Source organism: Mesocricetus auratus, unplaced genomic scaffold (assembly GCF_017639785.1).
Source record: "Mesocricetus auratus isolate SY011 unplaced genomic scaffold, BCM_Maur_2.0 Super-Scaffold_100008, whole genome shotgun sequence".
In the NCBI taxonomy this organism is placed as follows: Eukaryota; Metazoa; Chordata; class Mammalia; order Rodentia; family Cricetidae; genus Mesocricetus; species Mesocricetus auratus.
The window spans coordinates 55,805,479-55,833,213 of NW_024429192.1; the positions used below are offsets into that span (position 1 = coordinate 55,805,479).

At 48.4% G+C, this 27,735-nt stretch overlaps 1 protein-coding gene across 1 annotated transcript in view; it reads right to left on the reverse strand.

Annotated features, from left to right (window-relative positions):
- Nucleotides 1-27,735, reverse strand: part of Adcy5 (adenylate cyclase 5) — a 144,035-nt gene that overhangs the window by 34,383 nt on the left and 81,917 nt on the right. Inside the window, exons 2-4 of the mRNA XM_005071526.4 lie at nt 18,215-18,364; nt 14,967-15,088; nt 1,300-1,411 (exon numbers count right to left, since the gene is read on the reverse strand). Of these exons, the coding sequence (XP_005071583.1) occupies nt 1,300-1,411; nt 14,967-15,088; nt 18,215-18,364 (384 nt within the window). The remainder of the gene's footprint in view (nt 1-1,299; nt 1,412-14,966; nt 15,089-18,214; nt 18,365-27,735) is intronic.

Sequence of the window (27,735 nt, forward strand, 5' to 3'; positions counted from 1 at the left end):
TTTTTTGGCTTGGGCAAGCATCTCTGGTTCCACTCCTTACCCCAGGAGCACACCCCTGAATCTTGTGATTGTATCAACAGTTCTGATTCCTATTTTAAAAAAAAAAAGCCGGGCGGTGGTGGTGCACACCTTTAATCTCAGCACTCGGGAGGCAGAGGCAGGCGGATCTCTGTGAGTTCAAGGCCAGACTGGACCGACAGCCTCCAAAACAATATAGAGAAACCCTGTCTCGTAAAAAAACAAAAAAACAAAAACAAACAAACAAACAAAAAAAGACTGAAGCCAGCAGAAATGAGCTTGAGCCAAAAACCCACATGACCCTCAGCCTGCCTGAGATGTGTTTATCAAAAGGAATGTCCGGCTATGCCAGCAAACGCATGAATGCCAGACAGTGAATAGAGCCCAGCACCTGTGGCCACCGCCGCTGCATCGAGACAGGTGCCACAGGGCATGGCGGAGGGTCATCACCAATGCCTAACTGGGAGTGAGATGGGTTACATTAGTCATCAGTTACACTAGCTGCTTGGTTCCGTGCTACTCCATGAAGCTGGGACAGTGGGAGGCCGGTGGCCACGAGGTCTACCCAATGCTCAGGCGGCAATCATGTGTCCATCTACATTGTTTAAGCTCAGTGATAGGAGGCTGCCCATCTAGCAGTGGCCCCAGAAAGGCCCTGATCACAGTAGACTCTTCTCTACATTCTAGTCTAGCACCCTGAATATAAATAGAGCTGTACTCTATGCCAGAGGACACCGCAGTAAGTGGCCGCTTACAAGGCATGACTCTACAAAGGCCCATTCTGGGGAAGAATGGGTGAAAGCAGAGAAATGAGTGTCTTGGTTGCCACTCCCTGCTGCGAGGTGTCACTTCTGTTTTTGTCCACGTGCTGGCAAGCCCTCTCTCTGGAAGCCTCTGGGGAAGGTGCCCAGCTGTTTACAGGCCAGGTGGACATTCAGATGCATCCTCCCATCCCTCTGGCCAACCTCACCGGGAATGATGTGCCCAGGGAAACAGAAATGTCACTGGGGGCTTAGACACTAATGCCCTGCAGGCAGGCATGGAGACAACCCCTTGAGACTACCTCACAACCAGGGATAATGTCTCCCACTTGCGTTGCCAGAGATGGTCAGGGACATGAGGGCATGCTCTGCAGTCTGACAGATTTCTCTACCCATTACAGGTGCTCAACACCAGTTTCCACCAAACGGAGCAGACTCGGATTAATGTCCTCAACCTTAAGACCCTCCCCTGACAGCCCAGTCCAGGCCACCCTGTGGCCCCACACTCAGGGTGACTCACCGCAGCCAACTTGTCAAAGCGGGCGAAGAGCTCGTTGAGGGTCATGACCAGTTCCTGGGCGGTACACTGAGATGCCAGGCTGGTGAAGCCCTCGATGTCAGCAAACAGGATGCTGGGAGACAGAAGGAAAAGGAGGACTTGCTATAAACCGGATGTCCGTGTCCAATACATCCACACAGTAAATCCTGGTGCCCACTGTAGGGGCTTTAGCAGCAGGGCCTTGGGAAGATGATTATCCCATGAGGGTGGGGCCCTTGTGAATGGGATTAGTGCCCTGTGAGAAGGAAGAACAGGAGAGCTTGCTTCCTGGCTCTGCTGCCATGGGATTATGTGAAAGGGCTGAAAGATGGCCCTCACCAGACTCCAGCCATGCTGGCACTGGGGACTCAGACTTCCAGCCTCCTGAAATTAGAGAGAGTTGTTTACAAGCCACACAGTGTGGTACCCTGCCACTGCAGCCTGGACAGACTAAGACAGGCCTTTGTCGGGGAGTAAAGTTGGGGTATATCCAGGGACCTTGGGAGTACCTCAGGCATTTGGGTGGTTACAGCCTACAAGAGTCCTGGGGGATCTGTCTTAGTTAGGGTTTCTAGTGCTGTGCTAAAACACTAGGGCCAAAACAACTTGGGGCAGAAATTTCTTCTTATAACTCTCAGATTACACTCTTGTCAGTGAGGGAGGTCAGGGCAGGAACTCGAGGCAGGAACCTGGAGGCAGAAACGGAAGCAGAGGCCATGGAAGAATGCTGCTTACTGGCTTTATTATAAAGACTGCTTTATTATACAGCTCAGGACACATGATACAGCCCCTCCCACATTAATCATTATTTAAGAAAATACCCTATAGACTTGCCTATAGGCTAATCTTATGGAGGCATTTTCTTGATTAAGATTTCCTCTTCTGCCGGACAGTGGTGGCGCAGGCTTTTAATCCCAGCACTTGGGAGGCAGAGGTAGGTGGTTCTCTGAGTTCGAGGCCAGCCTGGTCTACAAAGCTACACAGAGAAACCCTATCTCAACCCCCGCCCCCCCAAAGAAAAAGATCCCCTCTTCCCAGATATGTATAGGTTTGTGTCAAGTTGACTCCAAAGGGCTGCTAGTAGGTACTGGCCTCTCCTACTAGCTGGGGGATCCCTGGTCCTGTTCTCTGAACGTTCATAGCACTTTGACCCCAATCTGCCCCTTTCATACACTTGCTCTGGGAAGTATGGGCCAGAATAGAGCCCCAAAGATCTCTCACTTCCCAGTCTCAAGCAGACCTCAAGCCTGACACCACAGGGGAGTCCTTTGAAAGAGACACGCTGAAAGAGCAGAAAAGAGCAGAGGTAGACACCCCTGCCCCTGCCATCACCTGGGAGTCCCCAGCTTCCCCTGCCGGGGCCTCCAACTTTACCATGCAGGGGTGTCATCACCAGCAATGGCTCTTTTGTCCATTCCCGTGGCTCTTGTCCTATAGTATAAAAATCTTTTCCTTAAAAACAAACCACAAGAGGGAGGGCCTTGAGGCCAGAGTGCATAAGGGTCCGTACATGTTTGATTTCCATGGGAGGGATGCAAAAACGTTCTAACTGTCATGGACTAAGCTGCTGCTGGTAGACAAGTCCTGAGCCAAATCATCTCCCTGAGCCCCCCAGGGCCTAGGAGCTCACACACCAGGAACGAGGCCTCTGAGGGGAGGTAGAGACCCCAGCACAGCAGACCCTTCCTCCAAGTTTATGCTCTCCCCAACATGCCTTCCTGAGGCTTCAACACCCATAGACCTAGCTTCAAAACTAAGAATGCATAGCTAAATATATTTTGTACTTTTATTCCAAATGTTTGCTGGTATATGGAGCATGTCTTTTATTTACTTATTTATAATTAAAAATGTTAAGTGCATGTGAGAATACATATGCAGATGTTTATATGTACGTGCACACATGGGTGGGGTGTACATGAAATGGGTGACTTTCTTAATCCATATTCACCTTATTTTTGAGACAGGGTTTCTCACTGAACCTGGAACTCGCTGATTGGCTAGGCTGGCTGGCCTTTGTCCCCAGCTCTTCACTGCTAGAATTGAAGGTGTGTGCCAGCTTGTCCAGCTTTCCGCATGGGAACTGAGATCCAAGCCCAGGTCCCCTTCCTGTACAGACTTTACAACTGAGCTATCCCCTAGCCCCTGGTTTGCCTTGGTTTTGTTTTGTTTTTTTCCTTTTTGAGCATGACAAATTGTGATGATTAATAGGGTACTGAGTTATGTGACATATACAGTGTGCCTCGAGTAGTCATCATTTCTTCCCCAGTTGAACTGACCTGCACCTGTTGATGAAGCGTGCCTTTTATCATGATGTTTTCTGTGGCCTTTCTGACCCCCTCCCCCCCCAACTCCCCCACCCACCCACCCCCCAACCCCCCCCACCCCCGCAGTGAACAGCTTACCTCAGTGTGTACTTCCCTATGTAGCCTGGTCAAAGCCCCCTCACCCTTGCAGACTCTGGCTACCCTAGGGACAGTCCCCACACTCCAGTGGTCCCTGGAGTTATCCAAACTGGCCAATCAAGAACTTCTTCACCCAGCATCACTTTCCTTCCCAAGGAAGCACAATAAAGGTTCTGGCCTGCATTTTCCTTCCCTCCCCATAATAAATACTTCATTATTTTGTTACCATATCCATTAGTTTAGCTAGCTTAATTTTTTTTTTTGGTTTTTCAAAACAGGGTTTCTCTGTATTGCTTTGGAGCCTGTCCTGGCACTCGTTCTGTAGACCAGGCTGGCCTCAGACTCACAGAGATCCACCTGCTTCTGCTGCCCACATGCTGGGATTAAAGGCATACGCCACCACTGTCTGGCCTAACTTAATTTTTTAAAGATCTATTTTAAACACAGTGAAGCTGGGGGGATGATTTCCTTGAACACAAGGCCCTGGATTCTATCTTTGGCAGCACAAAGTAAAATGATATAATATATAATCCTACATACATTCATTTCAGTCACACAACTACTCTATGAGGTTAGCGCTTGCTTTTAAGAGAAGGAAATTAAAGCACAAGAATACTGAATCACCATCCCAAGGTCACACAGACAACCTGGATGCTCTAAGAGTACATGTTATGTGGTGTGTTAGCCCCATAGTCACTCAGAGAATAAAAACATCCCTGGCAGCGACTACGGGGGTCACTTCCTTCAGTTGCTCACAAACCCACAGAGCAAACCCTCAGGGCACATGGTAACAGGTTGGGTTACCAGGAAAGGCATCCTGGGGTTTGGGCTAGGCTATCCCAGAGATAAAAATCACAAGAGCAGCTACCAGCCTCTGGGACAGAGACATTTCCATGCCTGGACTCCTCCAGCTCCCCGGTTCCAGTAGTGGTGACTGTAGGATGATGGCTGGAGTGCATGAGAACATGGACAAGACATGCTACATGCTGCAGATGAGAGAAGAAGAAAGGGGAAGACATCAGACAATTGCTCCATGGGCCGCCATGGTTGTGGATTCGGAATGAATGGGGCTGTGGGGCCTCATGAACTCAGGTGGAACCTCATCTTTTACTTCTTGTTTCTCAGGTGAAGAGAAAGAGGAACTCTTTCTCAATCTCTATAAAAGCATTGGTTACATTTTTATTCAGGAATTTTTTTTTCTCCTAGGAAACCAAAACCAATGGCAACTGGGGTTGAGACCAGTTGGGCATTAGTAAAGCAAGCAGAGAGCCTCCCTGCTTAGCTATTATCATGTTTTAATTTGAGATTCACCAGGCACCATACCTACTGGCTGGTCCACCCTGGCCCTATGCCTTTGGGACCCTAGAGGAGGAAAGCCCCCTAGCCCTGCAGAAGCAAGACTTCCGTGGGGCAGCTCCAAGCAGAGAAGAAAAGAGAAGGGGGGAAAGTGTGGCCCCAGAAACACGAGGCAAAGGTATGTGACCTCAAGGCCTCTTCAAACCAAGGGTCACTGAGCCACCCAGAGGGGACGGGTCTCTGTCACCCCAGTAGTGCAAGGCTCTGGCCTGTTTGTCACTGCCTTCCACAGAAGTCCTTGCTTGCTGTGTGAGCTCTTTTCTCCATTCTAGTCTTAGTGCTATAGGTCGGCAGACCTTGGACACCACAGTCCCTGGGCTAGTGTCCCTCAGAGTCCCCTGGGAAGCTTTCCTGTGGAGAGGCCTCAGAGCCCAGCCCCAGGCATTCTAATTTAATCCATCAGCAGTAGAACTCTGCTGTGGTCGTCTTATTGTTGTTCTATTTGAAGCTGCACTGGCAGTCCTAATTCACAGCTGGAGACAGGACAACATGCCGGCTTAAATGACACCTTCTTCACAGGACCGCACCCCCCTGACCTAGACATGTGAGCCCTCATTTGTGTGTATCATGCTTCTCACCCACACCTCCCTGTTTACACCTTAACCATTCAATGTGCAGTGGTCCCCTCTTAGCCATGTTTTCCCTTCCACCATTTCAGGTGCCTACAGCCAACTCTAGCCTAAAAACCATCCCATGCAACCTCTAGAAACAAGCATTTTGTGAGTTCTAAAAGGCATGCCTTGCTAGAGTAACGTGAGGAAATCTTGTTCCATCCCACTCAGTCTCACCTGGCCCTGAGTCTAGCAATGTGTCTACACTGTGTATGCTACCTGCCTAGCAGTAACCTAGTAGTTGTCGAGGCCATCAGAGCCACTGCAGTGGTGATCACAGTACCGTGTCCAGGTATCTTTATTTCACTTTACCATGGCTCCAAAGCACAAGAATAGAGAGGGATGTTGACAATGCCAAAGAGAGACTGTAAATGTTCCTTTTAGTTTTTCCAGACAGGGTTTCTCTGTGTAACAGCCCTGGCTCTCCTGGAACTTACTTTGTAGACCAGGCTGGTCTTGAACTCACAGATATCCGCCTGCCTCTGCCATCCTAGTGCTGGGATTAATGGCATGAACCCCACACCTGGCTATAGTTGTTCCCTTTAAAAAGTGAAAAAAGTACAAGTTTATTTAGTTGAGTAGGGACAGTCAGGGTTCTAGACTGTCTGCTGGAAAGTCTAAACAGACCTCTACTGGGGGCCTGGGAATTTACCCTCCATGTATCAGGGGGAGCACTGCACACAACTCTATTTGATACTTACTCTGTCCTTCTCTACCTCCTCTTACTGCAAATGTGAACTCTTTGAGGAAGTGGGTCTTGTCTCACTGCTGTATCCCATCCCTACAGAATTTGCAGCTGCAGGACTGACTGTCTGCATTGCCCCCCAATCTGGCACCTACAACACAGGAGCCCATATTAATGTAAAGAACTGACATTACAAACTAGCTTAAATGCTGGAGGTGTGCCTCCCTACAGTTCTGGGTCTGAAAGTCTGAAGTCAAGGCGCTAGAGGGACCAGAGCCACAACCCCCTGAGTGTGCTTCTGGGGTACCCATCAATCCTTGCCATTCCTCAGCCAGAGGCTGTAGGGCTCAGATCTCTCCCTTTATTATCTGTGTCATCAACACAACACTTCCCTCTTCTCATGACAGAGTCGTATTTGGATGACAAGTGTGAGCTCACCTTAACCTATAGGCTCTATGAAGCTCCTGTAGCAGTCTCTGCTACCCGTGTGGATCTGTCCCAAAACCCTCCATGCACACCTGAGGTCATGGCTAATACAGAACCTGTGCTATATCCTATACACACATACATGCCATAAAGTTTAACTTATGGGTTAGACATAGCAAGAGAATAATGATAGAAATAGGACGATTGTAACAATATACCGAAGCAACATGTGTTTGAATGTGGTTTCTATCTCTCTCTTAAAATTCTTTACTGTGCCACTCAGATTCCCTCTTCTTCTTGCATATGGCTGACCACAGATAACCTAAACCATGGAAAGCAACATTTAGATAAGGAGGTCATGTTCACAAGTACTAGGGTCAACACTTCAGCTTATCTTCTAGGGAGACACCATCTAGCCCATAGCAGTGCCCGATGTATTTTATTGAAAGGGAGAGAATGCTCACAACTTCAGGGCAAGCAAAAGAACAAATTGTGAATCTCCCTTCTGCGTCAGAGGGCCTCTTGGGATCTCAGCATGCCACCTCAGAGAGGAGCCTGTGAAGCTTGGGGTCTCTCGCAAAACCAGAATGGTTACCAAGGCCAGAAGATACTGTGTGGTTATCACCAGGGCGGCTTAGGAACCTGAGCTCTCTCCAGCTGCTGGGGGGTGGATTTCCTCTGAGGCTCTCTCAGCTCCTGGGGAAGCAGGGAGGGTGGGTCATCCACAGACACCCAGGAGTCAAGCCAAGCAAGTCTTCTAACCTGGGCTGGGAGAATCTCATATAAGGTCTCTGAGGTCCCAACTCTGACCCCGAAAGCCTCTCTGGCCTATCTGTGGAAACTGCCACCTGTGTCTGCATTCACCCTTTGAAAGGTGTAGCCCATTCTCTGTTATTTTTTGTGGGGGAATTTTACTTTATGACTATCCCTTATAGAGGCTCCTATGTTTCACAGGGTCTCCCCCAATACAGACCATCTGTTCCACTGGCCTGGCTTTCCTGGCTATAGCCCTGGGGATTCTAAGTCCAGCTTACAGCCCAGTACCAAGCAGAGGATGTTAGCTCATACATTAGCTCATTTGAGATCTCCTCTTGCCACACTAGTGGGTCCTGAGAGAGGCGAGACACTGCAGGCCAGGCCCATGTGGGGAATATTTCCCTAAAGATCTGTCCTGTCACTCCCTAGCTAGCCTGACTTCGACTCCAGAGGCATAAGTGTGGGGCGTGTCATCAATTACTACCATAGGCCCTCTGCAGCCCTGCTGTGTCCACAGGCATTTCCTTACACTTGTCCCCCTCTTCCTGCCAACAGGCCCTGTGACTTATGAGTTGTCAGCATCTGGTCTAGCTCCTACACACAGGGCCACATCCTGCAGCATTACTGACACTTAGGACTGGGTGGGCTGGCATTGCTAACAATTGTGCCTGCAGAGTCTCGATCCCTGTATCCTCATCCAGATCAGGACTACGGAATGGGGGGCAGGAAAGAAGAGAGGTAAGGTCTCAGCCCACCTCTGAGAATGCTGACAGCTCTGGGGCCAGAGCCACCCTGGCATGGATGCCCCTACCATGCGTACGTTGACAGCCTCAGAGACCAGGCCTGTGCAGGAAGCCATTTCTTTGTGTACAACAGAGATGCCCCTTCAACACCCACCCTGGATCTCCTCCAAGTCACCCAGCCTGGACAGACACTTGACTTTGTGGCCTTGTCAGGTAAAGGCGAGCAATGAGTCATTCACGTCCCCTCAGCGAGTTGGCACTACCAGGCATGAACAGTCGTCAGAGGGCTCTTTGTTTTCAACAGACATGTTTTAAATGAGTTGGCATCAGTGAGAACTACCTGAGGGACAGGCTGGAAAGGAAACGGAGGATGACCTGGGACCAGACACTGAACACCAATATGCACAATGTCGTCAAGGGGAGAATCTGCCTGGGTGACCATACCTCTCTACCCTGGCAGGAACAGGGGCATTACTTCAGTAAGTGGGGTCCAAGAGGAGAAGTTGGAGGACCTCGGATCAAGACATATCCTGCAATCCATTTTGCTAGCTAGCCTCCTGCAGAATCCAGGTTATCCCACAACCACATCCCACCCTTCCACGCAAGCAACTGCACCTGACGGTGCCTGTGGACACTCATCCAGGGATGTGACAGGCTCAGGAAAATGCCTTCTAAACAGAGGAGGCTGCACCAAAACCCAGCAACAGTCAACCTAATCTGCGTGAATTGCTTTTCTTTTCTACACCGCCTACATTTTCCAATTTCACTACAAAACATGGGCCTTTATATAATAAAATGTTTATGTTTGAAAGGCTGAAAGCAAATCACTTTTTCTTTCAGACTCTGATTCTGACCCACTCATCTTCACGATGCCTTCTCCAACTTAGCCCACTCAGAATAATCCTTACGTCTGAATTATTGGTAGGATCCGACCCCCGGGTCACACCTGTTTGTACGTGTCTCAGGAAGACAGCTCGCATGCTCAGCTCATGCCTCTCTCTGCTCTGTCTCCTCCCCCTTTCCTGGCTTGTCAGAGCTTTGGTTTCCAGAGCTGAGAGCTAAGTCCTTACTGATAGCCGACTCCGTTCCCCGCTGGTCCTCATACTGTGTCCAAATGTGGGTCTTTTGTGAACCCCAAACAAGGAGAGACAGAAGTCCTTGAGAGGAGCTGTCAGGAGAGCTGGAGTGTGGAAGCCTGTGTGTGGGGTCCTTAAGAAAACACACCAGTTTACCCATGAGCCAGCAGCCCTGCTTCTAGGCATACACCCAAACAGTACTGGTTCACCCATGCACACAGCGGCATCACTTACAGCCACTGAAAGGTAAAGGGGGCATCACAGGAAGAGAAGACCGTGGAAATGTGGCATACACAAATGGAGAATCACTCTGTCTCAACAAGGGAAAAAACTTCTGATGAATGCCACAACCTGGTTGAACTGTGAGAACATTATGCCAGGTGAGACAAGCCAGTCATCAAAAGCACAAATTCTGTATGGTTGTACTTATATGAGATATCTAGAATAATCAAACTGATAAGGGGAGAAAGAAGAAAAGCAGTTTCTGGAGTGGAGGGGAAGGGGGAGCATGGGGACTTGTTTAACGGCTACAGTTTCAGTTTGGGAAGGAGGTGGGGGTGGTTGCACAACACTCAATGTAGCTAATGCCACTTATACTTACAAGGATGGGTTTTAAACATGATAGATCTTATGCTACATCTATCTTTAAAAAGATGTATCGTTTATTTATATGTGTATATATCTTTGTGTGGGTATGCTCATGGGCATGCAGTTGTCCATAGAGGCCAGAAGAGAGTGTTGGCTCCCCTGAAGCTGGAGTTACAGGACACTGGGAGCTACCAGATGTGGGTGCTGGGAACTAAACTCCAGCCTTCCATGAGAGCAGCAAGGTCCTAACCACAGAGCCAACTCTAGCGCCTTATGCTTTATACATTTTAACATAAAGAGGAAATAAGAGGTCCTACTCCAGTGGCCCCCAACAGAGCTGGCTGGGTTGTCAGGCCACTCACTGTTCCCAACAGCCCTCTGCTAGGCTTTTATATTCCAATGGGGGCTGGATAGTCTCTAATAGTGCCCTTTCCATAGCATCGCCTGGCTGTAGTAGGGTCTCGGTAAATGTTTACAAGGCAGAGGCCATTTGCAGCCATAACTGATAAGGAATAGAGTTGGACACACTTCCAGCATCAGGTTTGAGATGCCCATGATCCATTCTTCATATGGCTGAGGCTGGACTGGAGGTCTGTACTTTCCACACTCTGCCCCCAGAAGGCACACTCCATCCATGGGTATCTAAGCATCTCAGACATGGCTTGTGATCATTATAATTCAGAACCACACCACATGGTGGCTGAGCCAGACGCTACAGCAACCTGGGGAATGCAGCCATGTCCTTGAAGGAGACTGGAGAGAAGATAACCTTCAAGGGAGAAAGGAATTGGCAAGAGAGGGACTGGAGGAAGGCAGAGGCATGGAGGTCATCTCCCCATCCCATAAATTCGGGGAGAGGGCACACTACCTCATTTGCAGCCCAGGCCAGGCAGCCCCTCTGTTGGACACTGGTTTATGGGTACCAGGGAATGAGACAACAAAGGCTCAGATTCAACATCCCATGTGACACTCCAGAAGTGGGGAGATAAGGATGGGGACTGGGGCAAAGGCAAGTTACCTTAGAAAGAATATACTTCCCCGGCAGGGGTTTACACCCCTAGAGGCGGTAGCCTTTTGCCCCATCCTAAAGGAAAAATCTGGAATGGTCCTAGTTCATTCTACCACCTAACACCTTTAAACCCTCCAGTGGGAGTTGGGGGGGGTTGAGGGGGAGTCACCCTCATTCAGAAGGACCACCATGGAAGTCAGGAGTCCTTGGCATTCTTTACCCTCTGGCCTTTGGAGTCATAGATTACCACCTGATCTTGATGCCATCTTGGCAGTCTCCATGGGCATCAGAATATAAATTACTAAGCAGGTTGGGGTTCGTAACCTTCCAGGCATGCACCCTAACTTTAAGTGTCTCCCAACATTGGGTACCTTCAAGTCACTACCAGAGACAGTGTGCATGCTAACTTCAGCAACCCCAGGAATAGCATGTACCTTTCAAACGCCTCCAGGAATGGTATATATCTTAATTTCAAGTCACCTTCAGAGACAGAATATCTTAACTCCAAGCCATGCTCCCTGTCTGTCTCTAGTGCATGTTGGGGTGCAGCTCGTGGCTCCACAGATTAGGGCAGAGGTGCCATATCCTTTAAATAAATGAGTGAGCACACACATCTATCCCTAGGCTACCACAGAGAAAACAAGGCTCTAATCAGGCGACTCTCCACAGCTGACAGGGCTGGGATAAGTGCCATTCTGCTCCATGCAGATACTTTTCTTGATCCACTCCACAATGTGGCCTCCTGGCAAGAGGGACCTGTCTGCACTGTCCTATACTGTATCTTCTTCCTCTAGCCCAGTGGTTGTTCTCAACTGGTGGGCACAACCCCTTTTGGGGGTCGCCTAAGACCATCAGAAAACACAGATATTTATATTATGATTCATAACAGTAGCAGAATCACAGTTATGAAACAGCAATGAAATAATTTTTTGCTTGGGGGCCACCACAACATGAGGAACTATTTTAAAGGGTCGCAGAATTAGGAAGGTAGAGAACCATTGCTCTAGCCCCTCTGAGGCCTGATATCCCTTAGGAGTGGAAGCACACTCTGAGCCACCAGCCACAGAGGCTGACACAGCCCATATGTCAGCACTCATCAGACAGGAGAGGCATCTGGGACCTCATGTCACAACCAGTGCTAGCCCAGGACCAAAGCATTCAAGCTCCTTGGTGAGTCTCAGCTGGCACCCCAGGGGCTGTTTGTTATGGGGTGATTTACTTTCTTTGTGGCCTTGCTCTTGCTGGGGGCAGAGGGCAGCATGCCATCACCCTCTCTAAATATTACAACTCCGCAGAGGATTGAAGAATGTGACTCATCATCCTTTCCCTCTCCAGCTAAGAACCCCGGGCCTTTCTCTGTTGATTATGGGTGGGATAACAATCCAAAACACAACAGCAACAACCATGGCAGCCCCTGACTGCTGACCACTAAGACAGCAGAACAGCTATGCACCATCTCCATGTCATTCCACGCTTCAACCCTGGTGAGTAGAGACCCCTGCTATTCTACATGCAGATGAGGAAACTGGGGTTGAGTGGCTCAGCGCCTGGTTCACCGTCAGCCCAAAGCAGACACTTTAAACCCCAGAGCCCAGGCCTATGCTCTGTACTCAGGGCTGTGAACCTGGCGCCCTGATGTGTGTTTTAAACCACAATTTGCACCATGACTACCCAACCTAAACTGAAGTTCCACTCCACATTTGAGAATAGAGTGAGCACATGCCTCTCTCCAAGGCTACATCCAGGCTAGGAGGCAAGGAGGGGACCCCAACAGGACATTTGTATGACTGTGGTACCCTAATTTCTGATGTATACTATAGAGTCTATCCCTCCTTGAGAACATAGGATTCTGTCCCCTTGAACACCATAGCATCTTCATTTCTTCATTTTTTTCTCTCCTACCTCTTTGTTGATTTCAGCCATCCTAGATATAAATATGTCCATTGTGACAGGGGCCTCCCTTGTGCCTTGTGGACACCAAGATGGCTCTGTGGCTGTCCTTCTGATGACCTGAAGTCACTGCAGGGTCACTGCTGGGAGCAGGGGCAATGGGACCTGGAGCAAAGGCCATCCCTTAAGATTATCGCTGTAGACTGAGCAGGTCTGGGTACCTCTTTGCTGGAGGGCTGGGGTTGAGAACCCAAGCCAGGCCATTTCTCAGAGCAGATTATCTATGTAGACATCAGTAGAAGCAGCTAAAGAAATCACTTTTATCCCCTGCCAGGGACATGATCAGGGAAGATGGAGAGAAGAGCTCAAGACCCAGTTCCACATGTTGGGGACACTTGAGGAACACCCCCTTCCCACCTAAAACTCAAGCCTCTTGCATCTGTCCTAACAAGCAGGGAAAGCTAATTCTTCCAGTGTCCCTAGGTAGAGGTCTCAGATCATAAGTGAGCCCTGGAGTTCCTCAACCATGTGGTTGAACACACACACACACACACACACACACACACACACACACACACACACACACACGAGGGGGATGCCAAATTTCACCCTCCCTCTCCTCTGGGTCTCTCTCCAGGCAAGGGCTCTCCAAGCTTCCTCTCAGAGTCCTTGTCCATACCCTCTACCTTGGTATAGAAACATATTTAAAGTCAGAAGGTCAGAAAACTTTCTGGGGACAAGTGTCCCTCTTAGCCAGCTGTGGACCATGGATACAAAGGAAACCTCTGGGTCTCCATTTCCTGGTCTCCTGAATAGCGAGGATGATAACAGACCAACCTTTTATACATGTGGGGACTGTGGGAACATAGAAAGCACTGAGGAGGTGGCATTCCATACCCGAGGACAGGCAGAGGAGCCAGCAAGCCTTATACTTTACAGGGCTCATGCCCTCAGGTCACATGGTAGCCTCCACACGCCTGCCAGATGACCATCTGCCTGGGAGACCCTGGTGGCTACTGGTAATCTTGGCTCTGCCTGATATGGAGCATGGGTGGGCTACAAAGGAGCTGCAAAATCTGCCCCCAAAACAGCACAGATGTGTGGTGCATCTATACTGTTCTCTCAAAGCCTTGGCTTTTGCGTTTTAGGAGACAGGTGGGAAAGGTCATTAATTAATGCAGAATGGTCACTGCAGACTTCAGAACACATCTGGACGCTGATTGTACATGCAAATCGCAGTGTTATGTTCCTCCTCCATCCCTGCTGACAGTCATCGCAGGAGCAGTTTGCATGACCCAATGGCTCCCTTGACTGAAACCAGACCAGGCCTCCCAAGATCCTCTTCACTCGACCTCAGAGAACTCAGGCCTCAGGAAACTTTGCCCAAAGAGAAAGCAACTTTCCTGAAGCTTGCAGTGGCTCCTTTTCTGGGCATATGGGAGAATTAGCAGGCTCTTCGGAAGCCACGGTGGATGAAGGCCACCTGTATCGCTTACGTCCCTGTGGAACTCATAAGCAGATTTTGCACTCTATTAACCTACATCTGTTTGCACGTCCCTGCTGTCAGCGGCTTCTGCCTAGGGAGGCAGCCAAAGTGCGGCACAGGCAAAGTGGGCTTTGGAGCAGGCTGGCTTTACCATGCTGGCTTGGGGCCTTCAACACAGGTCTCAATCTGACTGGATCTATAAATTAGGAACTGTCTGTGCCCCCTTGTAGGGATGTCAAAAGATCAATGATGAGGCGGACAATGCCTGGAACCGTGGCTCGCACACGGGCTTAGAGGGCATGCAAGAGGCTGGTGAAGAGGATTATAATAAGAGTGGCACGGGAGTCCAAGTCTAACGTTCTCTCTTTGTCAGGTGAGAGGTCCCCCGATAGCTGGTCTGCTTCTCTTCTCCCCTTCTTTCTCTATTCTCTCTTACAGCCTTGCTGCCTACTTCAGAGCCTGACAGGAAGTTAAACAGTGCCAGTTCCCCAACCAGACAAAGGGCAGGGCCAGCCTGCTCCACAGTACCAGGCCACGCTGTCAGGCTGAGCCCCCTTAAGAGGAAGAAGTGAAACTGTCTCCGTCAGGGTTCACCTCTCCCACCCTGCCCTCAGCCCCTACCTCACATTGTCATGTTTCTGGATGTAAATCTTGTGGAACATCATATCCTCCTGCTTGGCGTTGATGTCTGCTTTCATCTCCATGGCAACATGACGGGGAAGGACAGACAGCAGGAGACGCTCCTGCAGAGGAAGCAGATGAGTCTGTCACCATTCCTTCCACATATCTGGCGAGTCCCCTCTCATCCACACCCATGCCCCTGGCTACAGGGCGCAGGAAGACATCCCAGGCTCTCTTGAGATCCACAGAACTAGAACCTGTGAGAGAAGGGGACAGCTGGAGTCAAACCCCAGGGTTCTCAGGGACACCTCCTGGCCCACCATGTAGCTTGCCTCCATTCTGCTCTGGGAAAGGCACTCCTGGTGGAGCCTTGAAGATCAAGCAGCTTGAGTTAAAACCTTAAAAACCTCTGTGGCCTTGGCCAAACTACTATTGACAGCATTAGCCGGACTCATTCAACCAGTCATTAAGTATTTATAGATGTCTACTACGTGCCAGGCAGCATTCTGGGTGTGAGAGTCAGAACCGACGGGCAGGCAAAGCTCCTCTGGGGGCAATGAAGAGGCTGCCTGGCCTAGGCTTAGAGCTGCTGTCATTAGAGAAGGTGTTGTGAAACCCAGAAGGCCCAAGAACCTTCGGAGCCTTTCAATTCCAAGTGGGAGACAGGGGCCCAAGAGCAAGAGAAAAGAAAGTTAACTTGGAGGAGCCAAGAGAAGTTCAAGTCGGTCACAAGGGAGGGAGGAGAGAAGCAGGGAGAGGGGACAGGGCCACATCACGACAAGTCACGTCAGCTACTTATAGAGTCCGGACTTGACTCAATTCCTGAGTTTCCTCTAAGATCTGTTCTGCTGCAGGGTAACCAGGTATCTCCTGTGCAGAGTGACTACCTGAATGCCACAGCCTTGGCTCAGGGCCAAGCCCTCTGCCAGGCTCACACACCTAAGTACGCCCTCTCGGGCCTTTCATTCTGACTGCCTGCAGCCCCCTGCTTCTCTCCTGCCCACCGTTCTGCACGGAATTCTGGGTATCCGCCCCCACCCGCCCACAGGCAGCCCTGAGACCCTCTTGCTTCAGTGTCCTTCCTGGCTCCTCCTCTTCTGGGTGTCCGTCCAATGAAGCATGCCCTACTTCTGTCCTCAAAATACTCTTGCCTCAGGCAGCAGAGACACTGTCGAGCCGCCACCATCCATCAACTCTGTCACCTCCACTCATCTCCAGCCCATGGCTCACTGGCTCCCAAATGCCCACCTGTGACATCACATCCCCAGCAAGATCCACCCTCCCATCCCTTCCTCCCCTTGGCCTTTCAGAGGACACTTCCATCCTCCTGACCAGACCCTGGCTCTGTAGAAATGGCTGCTACTCATATCTGGTACCCATTCAGCGCTGCCCTGGGAACAGCTCTTGAATTTGTCCTCTCCCTTCCTCTTCTAGGGCTCCAGTGCAAGGCTCGCTTGTTTCTGGGACTCATGAAGCATCACTCTGTGACTCCACACCTTCCCCTTAGCCCTCCCTGTTGACTGTATAGTCTGTACAGTAGCTATGGCACATCCCTTGCTTAACACCACCACATCGAGCAGGATTCTAGACCCTAACCCGAGGCAGCAAGAGATGGGGAAAATTCAGGGCAATCTGCACTACACAGGGAGACCCTGATTCTAAAACAGAAACAAATGATCATTATCCTTGGGGAAAGATGATACCCAGAATGGCCCGTTCTCGGGGGAGAGGCCCTGGAGTTGATTACAGAGATAAGATGGTGTTCTTGAGGAAGGCAGGGACTTAGGGGCGAGCAGGGTGCATGTGTAAGGAATGGCAACCCTGTCAGGGCAGTGGGATGACTCAGAAGCTGGGAGGAGCCCGGGCAGGGTTGAGTGAATGGAGGCTGGGGGCAGGGCTGGGCTGTATGTGGTTCAGGTGGAAGGGCATCCGTCTAGCAGGGGTGAAGTCCTGAGTTTGTTCCCAGCACTACAGCATCTGGACACACTGACACATGCCTATATTGTGGATGCCAGGAGTTTGAAGACAGAGGCAAGGGAACAGAAATTCAAAGCCATCCTTGCCTACAAACAAGGCTCAAGGGCAGCCTGGAATATGTATGTTTGTTTCTCCAAAGTGGGGAAGCATAAACAGGGGCAGTCAGACTTGAGACTGATTGGTGTCCATTTGGGCACGTGGCAAAACATAGCAGCCACAGGGGGCAGTGTTAGAGACGACAGGCAGGGACAGGAGGACCTGGAGAGCTCATCCCCTACCTGACCATCTGGATGTCAGCAGCCATGTCACTGTAACCATCTAGCATGCCTCCAGACCAGACAGACACCCACACTTGAAGGAGCAGAGCAACCACCATGTGTGCTTTTCTGCTGCCCTGGCCATTCTCTTCCTGTATCTAGCTCAAGAAAGTCTCTCTGTGCCCACATCTGCTGTGGGGCCTGATGGCATGTGGCACACAGGAGGCCTGTGCCAGTGTTTGCTAAGGATCAGTGGGAAGGACCTAGTGGTCTACAGAAACTTCCAGAGTCATGCTGGTCCAGATGCATAAAGACCCCGCACCACGCTGACTATTATCCTCTGTGGATACCATCCACCCTCAGCCTCCTGACAGGAGCTACCATAACGCTACACGATATAGTGTTAGAGGGGAGCAGGGGCAGACAACCATCTGTCAGGGTTACATGCAGGAAATGGGCAATAGTGACCCAGATTTGAACCCCAAATAAAACCCATCCCTCAGGGCAGGAACAGCTGGAACCTTGATGCCAACCTGAGTCACCACCCCACCTTCCCCGGAGGAAGTGTCAAAGGGCTTTCTCTTGGCACATTGCTGTGGCCCTGTGAAGGGCCAGTCTCGCTGGTTAAGTACAGTGGAGGGGGAGACAGTGCAATCTTCCTTCTCTGAAGTATCCATACCCAGAACTGGGCAGAAATGAAGGGCTGCCCCATCTCCTCCTCCTTCCCTTGGGTAAATACCTCTGCCCAGGCTGGAAATACTGACTGTTCTCACTTCTTCAGCTGGTGGGGGCCCAGGAGAGAGGAGGCCTTTTGCTGCCTGACCACAGGGCCACATGAGGAGGCCACAGGCAAGGGATAGGAAAGGCCAAGAGGAAACTACAGAGCAATAAAGCTGGGTTCCCTGGGGGCTGGGCAGAGTGATGAGCACAGCCTTGGGGGAACAGGCAGAGACCTAGCGGCTGCTCCTCTGCAACAGGCCTCGGCTGCCATCCAGGCCTCCAGGCCTCACTCACCTGTTGTTGGTTCTCCCGCTGTGAGTGGAGCCGAGCCTGGATACACTCCCGGGTCTCCTGGAAGGCCTGTCTCTGGGAGACCTCCGCTGGGTAGTGAGTGCAGACACCCACAATGTTGGTGCAGGAGAAGATGAGGACATTGGAGACAAGCTGCAGAGAGAGAAGACAAGCACTTGGCACTCAGGAACATAGCAGGCATGAACACCGGAGCCCTGCCTGACCCTAGACCTGGTCCTCCAGACCCCAGTCCACATCTTAGCAAGTTCACGCCTAGCTATTAACAAGCAAACACCAAATGTAGTTAACAGGCGACTAGAAGAAGTCAAACGTAATCATTCCGATTTTCTAATGTCACCAAAGACCTGAGCTTGGCGGGCCTGTGGTAGAGGCACAGCACCTAAGAACACAGAGTCCCTGAATAACCATACCCAATACACTGACTAGAGCTGAGGCTACCACCAGGAAGGCTCCCAAAAGGTGGCAGGACTTCACTTTTAAAAGTGTGAGAGTCAGTATGACACAAAGGGGTCCCTTCCCAAAGAGGCCCTAACTTATTATTCTGAAAATTGATTCCCATGAGTCCAGGCTGAACTGGCCTCACAGGCCACAGGACATGGTAACCCCTCTGAGGAAATGAAGCCTAGCCAGTGGGGAGGAGAGGAGGCTCAATTCCTTCCTCTCTAGGCTTCTCTGCACCAGCTGACGGTTCCTCACAGACCCGTATATCAGCGTCTGCCCTCTCCCTACTCCTCACTGGTCCCTGCTCCATGCTGACTGAGGTGTGTGGAAAAGCATTTTCACCCTGCTGTCCAGCAGCCCTGAGGCTAAGCTTCCTTTGAAAAGAGTACTTACTGAAAGGCTAAGGTAGAACAAAATAATATAACAGACCCCCAAAAGGCAAGGGAATGTCACCCAATGAGCCTGTGAGCTGGGGTTCTTCAGAGTGGACATTGGCGAGCAAAGCTCTGTGGATAAGGACCTGCTGAAGCTGGTCCTACTCTTGCCCCTGTAGGCTGCAGGGGCTCCAGTCCTACTCCTTAGCTTGTTGACCTCAACCTCAGAGCACTGACTTCAACCCTGCATCTTTAATGGTGGCCCTCTGGCCTCTGAGGAACTTGTATTGGTCCTCAATTCAGAGTAAGGAAGGCGCTTGTCCATATAAATCTCCCCCACCCAGCAGATTAATACAAGATTAACGGGTGTAACACAGGAGTCCCACAGTCCTCTGGAGCTTCCATTGTATTAATCCTTGCTTCAGTTCTATGCCCTACATGAAGGTTTCCCCTGCCATTCTCTGAGGTCATGTTGAGCCCCACATCTTCCCCAGCCAAGGGAAGGTCCAGGAGCCAGATGAGCTCATGCTGGGGCTATGGTCTCGAGCATCTGTCTCGAGAGATGCCCCAGAGAGTCTGTGCCCTTCTCCACAAAGGGGATTTATCTGTCTCATTTTGCAATCTGGATTTCCCCTAACCAAAGATGGCTCTGAACTCCATGGCAGGAGCAGGCTCAGGTGATCAGTGGTCACAACTTTATTGACTAATATTACCCTTACCAACTCCTACCCAAATCTTACCAACCCCTGAATCCTGACATTTTATGTAAAGACCTGACATTGAAATCTATTTATGACAAGGGAAGAAAGACCCATGGTAACTAGCAAGCCACCTAAAAAATGTTACTTATGGGATGCTCAATCACCCTTACAATGCCTACTGGGGTGGCGTGAGGAGGCGACTGGATCCTCAGGGTGGATTCCTTTGAACAGGCTTAATGCCTTGATGGGAAGAGAGTTTTGCGTGCTCCCGCTCCCTACCACATGAGGATATGAGATCTCCAAAGAGTTCACGAGAACCCAGCCATGCCAGCACTTTAATCTCCAGAATGTGAGAAACCAATGTCTTATGCTTACAAGTCTATGGTATTCTTAGCAACTCAGCCCATCTAAGATAAGAAGATAGGTGATAAACCTGAAGAAGGACCAGCAACGCAAAGCAGAAACGAATACACAACAAGCAAAATTGCAGAGGTGAGTGCTTAAGTGGAGGAGTGCTAAGGAGGCTCTGGGCAGGCCAGGGTGTGATGGGCCTCGAGAGACATGCAGCAAGACCATGAAAAGCACATGGTTCCTGAGTGAGCAACTCCGATTCTTCAGAATGAAATATGTAGCTCAGGCTGATCAAGCCAGACATAATCCTTATATAGTGGGAACCATTAGAGATTGCTGAATCAAAAATGCAGGACGAGCAAGCACATGGTTTCCAAGACTCAGAAGGGAAAATATACAGGGAACAGAAGGCAAGACACTGCCACACAAGCCAAAATACGAGAGAACAAAGACCTGCCTCAGCTGACACAGAAGAACCATATGACAAGAAAGGGGTAAGTTCAGAAGAAACAGACTGTGGCCTTCAGTATAATCAGTACAGTGACCATGAGACAAGACCCCAAGAGCAGGCCTCTGGGAAGTCCCTGGGACCACTGAGTGATAGGTTTGGGGTTGGGGCCGGTAAAGGCTGAAGGGTATGCTAGCTAGGGGAAGTGTGTGAAAGGAGGGGGAGATGCTAGGTAGTAAAAGCAGGAGCAAGGCAGAAAAGACTGGAGAAAACAGGGTTAACTGCAATTAAGAAAATGAATAGTGATAACACAACCTGACTAAGAAGAGTTTTCCCAGTAACAGGCTGGTTCAACTTCAAATATCTAACATTTCTCCATATAAACAGACTAAAACAGAAAGGCTACATGACATTTCAATAGTTACTGGAAAGTCATTTGATAAAATACAACATATATTTACCACTTTAGGAAAAAACCACCAAATTAAGAATGGAAGTCACTTAATCTGATCAATGACACATACAAAAACGTATAGCTACCTTCCTTCTTACTGGGAGAGACAGAATGTTCTTCCCTATGCTCATCATTCCCATTCATTGTGGTGATGGAGGTCCCAGACCACACAATAAGACAAGAAAAAAAAAAAGACATACAGATTGGAGCCAGTATAGCAGCATATGTGTATCCCAAATCCTAGCTATTCAAGAAATTGAGGCAGGAGACCAACATAGTCTATGGGTTTAAGACCAGCCAGTGCAGCATAATGAAACCCCATTGAAAGTGGAAAAGTAAAGAAAGAGAGGGAGGGAGGGAGGGAGAGAGGGAGGGAGGGATGGAGGGAGGGAGGGAGGGAAGAAGGAAGGAAGGAAGATGAGACATATTAGAAATAAAACATAACACTGCCTATTTTAAGACAGAACAATTGTTCTTACAGGAAATTCTAATGAATCTAGAAAACCATGACCAGAATTAATATGCAAGTTTAGAAGTCATAGGCTATAAGTCTAATAAAAAGTAACTGCTTTTCTACATACAACTTGGTAAAGTACCATTTAAACCATGAAAATTATGTACACTATAACTCCAACTAATAATTTTCTATAGAACACTGATGAAAGAAATACTAAGACTTGTTTTTTAAATGTAGTGGTGTATCTTGTATTAGGTAACATACAGATGTCAGTTTTTACCCCCAAACAATCTTTAGGTACAATATGACCATGATCTAAGCAATGAAAACAGGTAAAATAAACCAAAGTGATTTTGAAAAATATGGGCTAAGTTGGAAGATTTAAAGTATTAAATTTCAAGACTTATAAGGTTTCAGTAATTTAGAAACTATAGAGGTACAGGTCAATGGGAGAGAGCCTAAAACAAAATTGTCCATTATGGTTGGTGAGTTTTGACAAAGATAGGCAATTAAGTGAAGAAAGACAATACTTTTCAACAAGTGATGCTGGGGCAATTGGTTGTGTACATACAAAAGAATGGAACTTAGACTTGTCTCACACCATATATAAAAGTTAAACCAAAGAGAAGCAAAGATAAAAGTCTGAGAGCTATAGTTATAAAACTATAAGAAAGCATAAGGGTGAATCTTTGTGGCTTCATAAAGACAGGTACACATATTCTCTCTAATATGTAAATTCTAGATTAAAAAATATATTATGCATACAAGTGCTTTGTCTGAATATATGCCTGAACACCAGAAGAAGGCAATGAATCATGAGCTGCCATGTGGTTGCTGGGAATTGAACTCAGGATCTCTGAAAGAACAGCCAAGCGCTGTTCAACTGAGTTGTCTCTCCAGCACATAAATCCTAGATTTAAATTTTTAAATTTCTCTGTTTAATTTTGAGATGAGAAAACTATGTTTGGGGACAGAGAGGGAGGGGAATAGTAGAACAAATGTCATAAGAAAGTAGGGGAGGAATATTGGGGTTAAAGGCTTAAGTGGGGATGGGGGAGGGCAGTTGGGAAGAGGAAGGGGTGGAGAACAAGCTAGCCAAAATTGAAGATGTGTGAAAAGCCTTATGGAAACCTATCGCTTTGTAAGCTAACTGAAATTGACCTGGAAGCTTCCTCCCTGCCAGGCAAGATGTTCTTGGGGGGCAACAGTGGCATGGCTGTTATAGGGATAACCAACCACCTTCTGATTGAATTTGAAGTCTGTTCTGTAAACCTGGTTAAAAGCTCATGGCTAAGGAAGTCATGGCCTTAGAGGGGGAACCTACTACTGTTGTTTTGCTAAATGGACATGATGTCAAACTGCTTTTTGAATATTTATGTTTATACCCATTTGTTAGTGCTGCTGTCAACAATGGTCAAAAGAGTTTCATTTTGCAGCGGGAAGCAGCCAACGGAGACTCATAACTGCTTAAAGAGTTGAGAAGTGTGCTTGGTCCTAAGTGAGGCATTATCACCCCCATCCCCAGTGAAGGCTCAGGGAACATCACAGAAGGAGGGGAGGAAAGAATGTAAGAACCAGAGGACAGGGAGGAGTGCTGTGAAAGGCTGTCTTCTGGACATGATGTGACCATTGTTAGCAGCTACTGTTACCTGCATCAGATCAAGCCAAACAATAATTGCAGCATGGACACCGAGGAGCATGACCACATTATCAAAGAAGAAATAATACACATTTTTGAGACAATGTGAAGTAGTTTGAATGACAGATGTCTCATAAGCTCAGGTACTGTTTGGGCGAGGTGGTATAGCCTTGCTGGAGGAAGCACATTACTAGGGGCAGGCTTTGAGAATTTATAGCCATGTCCCATTTCAATTTGCTTTCTGCTTCATGTTTTTGGATGAAGATGTTATATCCAAATTCCTGTTCCTGCTGCCATGCCCATTGCTTGTTCTTCCCCTTGCCTTGACTCTGCCATGATAGACCTATGCCTTTGGAATCATAAACTAAAATAAATTCTCCCATAAGTTGGCTTTGACTGTGGTCTCACTATGTAAAACTGGCTGGCATGGCACTCACTATGTAGACTAGCTGGACTCAAAATCATAGAAATCTACCTGCATCTGCCTCCCAAGTGTTGAAATTAAAGGAGTGCACCACTATATAAAAATATTTTGAAAAAAAATATTCATGGCCTTGTATTTGGCAACAATTCCTTAGATGTTGCATCAAAAATGCAAGAAACCAAAGGAAAAGACATAAATGGATTTTATTAAAATTAAATTAAGAACATCTTCTCTCAAAAAAAGTTACGCAAATGAAACAAGTCTCAGAATGGGAAAATATTTGCAAAAAATATATTTGACTAAACTCAAAATCTATAAAGAACTCTCAGAACTCAAACATTATGTAAACAAATAGCTTACTCTTTAAAAGAGTGGAAAAACTGACAAGATGGTTTATCCAAGAGGACAGAAGTTGAGACCTGCAAAGGAACTCTAGCCACATCAGTGGCCATTAGGGAGATGCTAACTTAGAAACCAATGATTAGGATGGCTAAAGGCACAGTAAGTTTAAAATGGAAAGAAAAGAAAGCAATGCTAAACCAAAGACAAAGATGACAGTGTTGGAAGTCTTACATCTTGATACTGGGAATATGGCCACTTCTGGAAATAGTTCTGCAACTTTGGGTAAGGTTAAATGTATACTTACCATGTGACCCAGAACCCCCACTCTTGGGTGTTCATTCAAATGAGATGAGAAGTTACATCGACACAAAGAATCTGCACTTGACTGGTCATGAACACCAACTCAGCAAAGGAACAAACCATTGCTATGCCCAATATGGATCAACTCAAATACATACACTAAAACAGAAGAGCCAGATGCCCAAACCTGTGGGCAACCTGATTCCATAGATATGGCATTCTGGGAAAAGCACAACCACCATGGCTATAAGCAGATGCATGTTTACATGGGGCAGGAGTGGGACTCACTATCATGGGGCATTAAGAGGAAACCATTTGGGATGATGGAACTGTTATATGTCTTGACTGTGTTGGTGCATATATTTCTGTTTGTATCTGTTGAACACATAACACTAAAATGGCTGAGTTTTATTATATATAAGTTATCATGATAAAGAAAATAGCACTGGGCCGGGCGTTGGTGGTACACGCCTTTAATCCCAGCACTCGGGAGGCAGAGGCAGGTGGATCTCTGTGAGTTCGAGGCCAGCCTGGTCTACTAAGTGAGTTCCAGGACAACCTCCAAAGCTACAGAGAAACCCTGTCTCGAAAAACCAAAAAGAAAATAGCACCGAGTCAGTGTTCTGGAAGACAGAATACGAAGGGCTGGCCAGACAGAGAAAGGGTAGGTGTTTCTCTTTCTAGGGCCAGACAGAGAGGCCAAAGTAGGTTTTGAGACATGACTCCAAGGTAATTATCAGCAGGCTGCAGCTCTAGCCTGTAGGTCCTAATCCCCAGGTCTCAATGCTCAAGTCTCTACTGCTGTATTCTAGCCTTCCCTGCAGTCCAGAGGCCAATAGCAGCAGTTGGTGCAAATCCAGATAAAGCAGTGGCAGTAATTGGATAGGGTCCAAATGGTTTTGCTAAGCACTGAGCCTGAGTGTTCATCTCTCATTCACTAAACACAAACTAGCCAGCACCAAGATGGGGCTGGGTGCTGGGGATTCTGAGTCAGGCATAAGATCCAAGGGACCAGCAAATGGCACTAGGAGGGAAGAAGCCTAAGTAAGCTCTCCTCACTCCCTCCCGTGCTCACTCTCCACTGAGAAGCAGGCATCCGTGTACACCAGGTCTTCATGGGTGCTAAACCCTCTCTGTGGTGTTCTGCTTGCAGACACCTGGGAAGCCTAGTGTACACATGATACTTCGGACACAAGGATGGTCCATGCAAATGCTGCCTGGCTCTGATCCACTGGCATAGTGATCACATCTGTTGAGGGGCCTCTTCCCGTGTCTCCATGGAGGCAAACAAACTAAAAGCAAGGACAGGGTCTGTCTTCTATAAAAGGCTTAATTAGTAAATGATCCTAAGTGTACAGTGGGAAAGGCTGCTGAGATTTTTCAAGCGACAGGGCTGTTGATCGTCCCAGGATGACTTCAAGGGACATATTTAACTACATGGGAAGCATGTCCATATATGTATAAATGTGGACACGTGTGCAGCACACAAGACCTTCACATACATTATAGCAAATGGAGTTAGAGGGTGCCAACAGAGTAGCAAAATCTCAACAGCTGGTGTGAGTGGACAAAGCTCAGGGGGCCTAGACCTACCTAGGACCACACCAGCAAGAGCCTTGCCAGAAGAGGGCCATTTGGAATTCTGTTCAGTGGAGAGAGGCCCACGAATATTTAATAGTTCCCAAACATCTGCACTTCTGAAACCCCATCTCTGGCTGCCCGCAGGCTGCGGGTTTGATTTAGGCCATGGTGCGGATTACATTGCTGGGGTGTGTGCAGCGTCGATCTGGAAGGAGACTGCAAGAAATCCCAGCAGCTGGCTTCAGACAGTCCTGGGGGTTCTGTGTAACAGACTCATTTTCCAGCACCACTGCAGAAGGTTAGGCCCAGTGCAGGGAGGAAGAAACAAGCATAGGCAGGATGGAAGGAAATAGGGACACGGCCTAAGCAAGGCCCGAGACGGTTTTCTCTTTAACCTGGCCCCTGTTAATTTACCGAGGTGGAGGTGGTCAGAATTCCCCACAGACCCAAACTGCATCATTTGGTGGTGTGAGTCAGAAGACAGGGTATTCTGTTATTTGGACTTCAATCAGTGCTTTTTAGTCTAAATAATGCTTTGGTTCGATTTTCCAAGACAGAGGTTTCTCTGTGTAGAGCTGTCCTGGAATTTACTTTGTAGACCAGGCTGGTCTTGAACTCAGAGAGATCCTCCTGCTTCTGTCTGCAGAGTGCTGGGATTAAAGGTGTGCACCACCACAGCCTGACCGAAATAATGCATAGTATGAGTAGATCTCATGCAACGTAAGACACTGTTCATTCTTTAAATTGAGCAGAATGACTCTGTCAACTCCCAGCCGTGGCTGCCCTCTGTCCTGCAAACCCCAACACCACCTCATCAGTACCCTGCCTTTGCTGTAGGGACAGCTGTGGATACAGCAGAAGTCTCCTGGTGTCTTCTCTACACACTGCAGTTTGGAATCTCCCCAGACAAAGTGCAAGCTAAAGAGGAAAGATGCCATTTTCCATGCCCAGCCCAGGCCTCTAGAAACTAGGTGACCTCGATACCTGGTACTGAGGGGCAGGTCTTCTGATACCGGGAGAGAGTCCTTCTCATGGGTGTGTCCTCCCATGTCATTCTAAAAGTTACCGCTCCTTCCTGTCACCAGCCCTTCCTAGTTTACAAACACATGAAGCTAACCAGAACATGAGTTCCAAATCAAAGGAGCTGACAAGCCTGCCAAAGCGCCTTCCTCCCACGCTGTCAATCCTTTGTCCTGCACGGTGGGAGTGGGACGCGCAGGGGAAGGCAGTAGAATCCTAGTAAGACGTAAAATCAAATAGATGACGGGAAGATAAGCTTAAATTGTAAACTCTTAGAAAATCCATCAGCAAGGCTCCCTGTCTACTGCACCACGCTCTGTTAGACACTCAATGCCTTTTAAGAATATTAAGATATTTTTAGAATTTTTAGTATACTCCTCTAAAATTTTCCCCTTGCAAAAAATAATGGTTTTTTGGTGGTGGTGGTGGTTGTGTTTGTTTTTTGAGGCAGGGTCTTACTATTAATCCCTGGCTGGCCTTGAACTCAGAGAAGTCCACTCTGCCTCAGCCTCCTAAATACTGGGATTAAAGTCATATGCCACCACTCCTGGCCGAAGTCACATCACCTGTGCCTGGGGGCTTTTGTAGTGGCCTCTTTTCATGTGCAGGCACATGAAGTGATGTATCCCTAGGGCTCTGGATCAAAGAGCAAGCCAACCTCTACCAGCATCTTCTTTCCACTCCACCTAACATGTTATCATCCTAGTACTCTGGGGTTGTCACTCTAATGTGTTAGCTCTCCCCCAGAAGACACATCTCCTGAGGGGCTTCAGTTGGAATGGTCAGCTGGAACCCCCGCCCCCGCATTGCTAGGGACCAAGCCCCTGTCTCATCACTCACCCCAGCCATGGCAGTTAACTCACTGTCTCTGGGAAATGTCACTGTATAACATGATTCTCAAAATACAATATGTGTTAATGTAACTGTAATGTGACTACAATCAAAACACGAATTACTGACAAGTCAGTAAT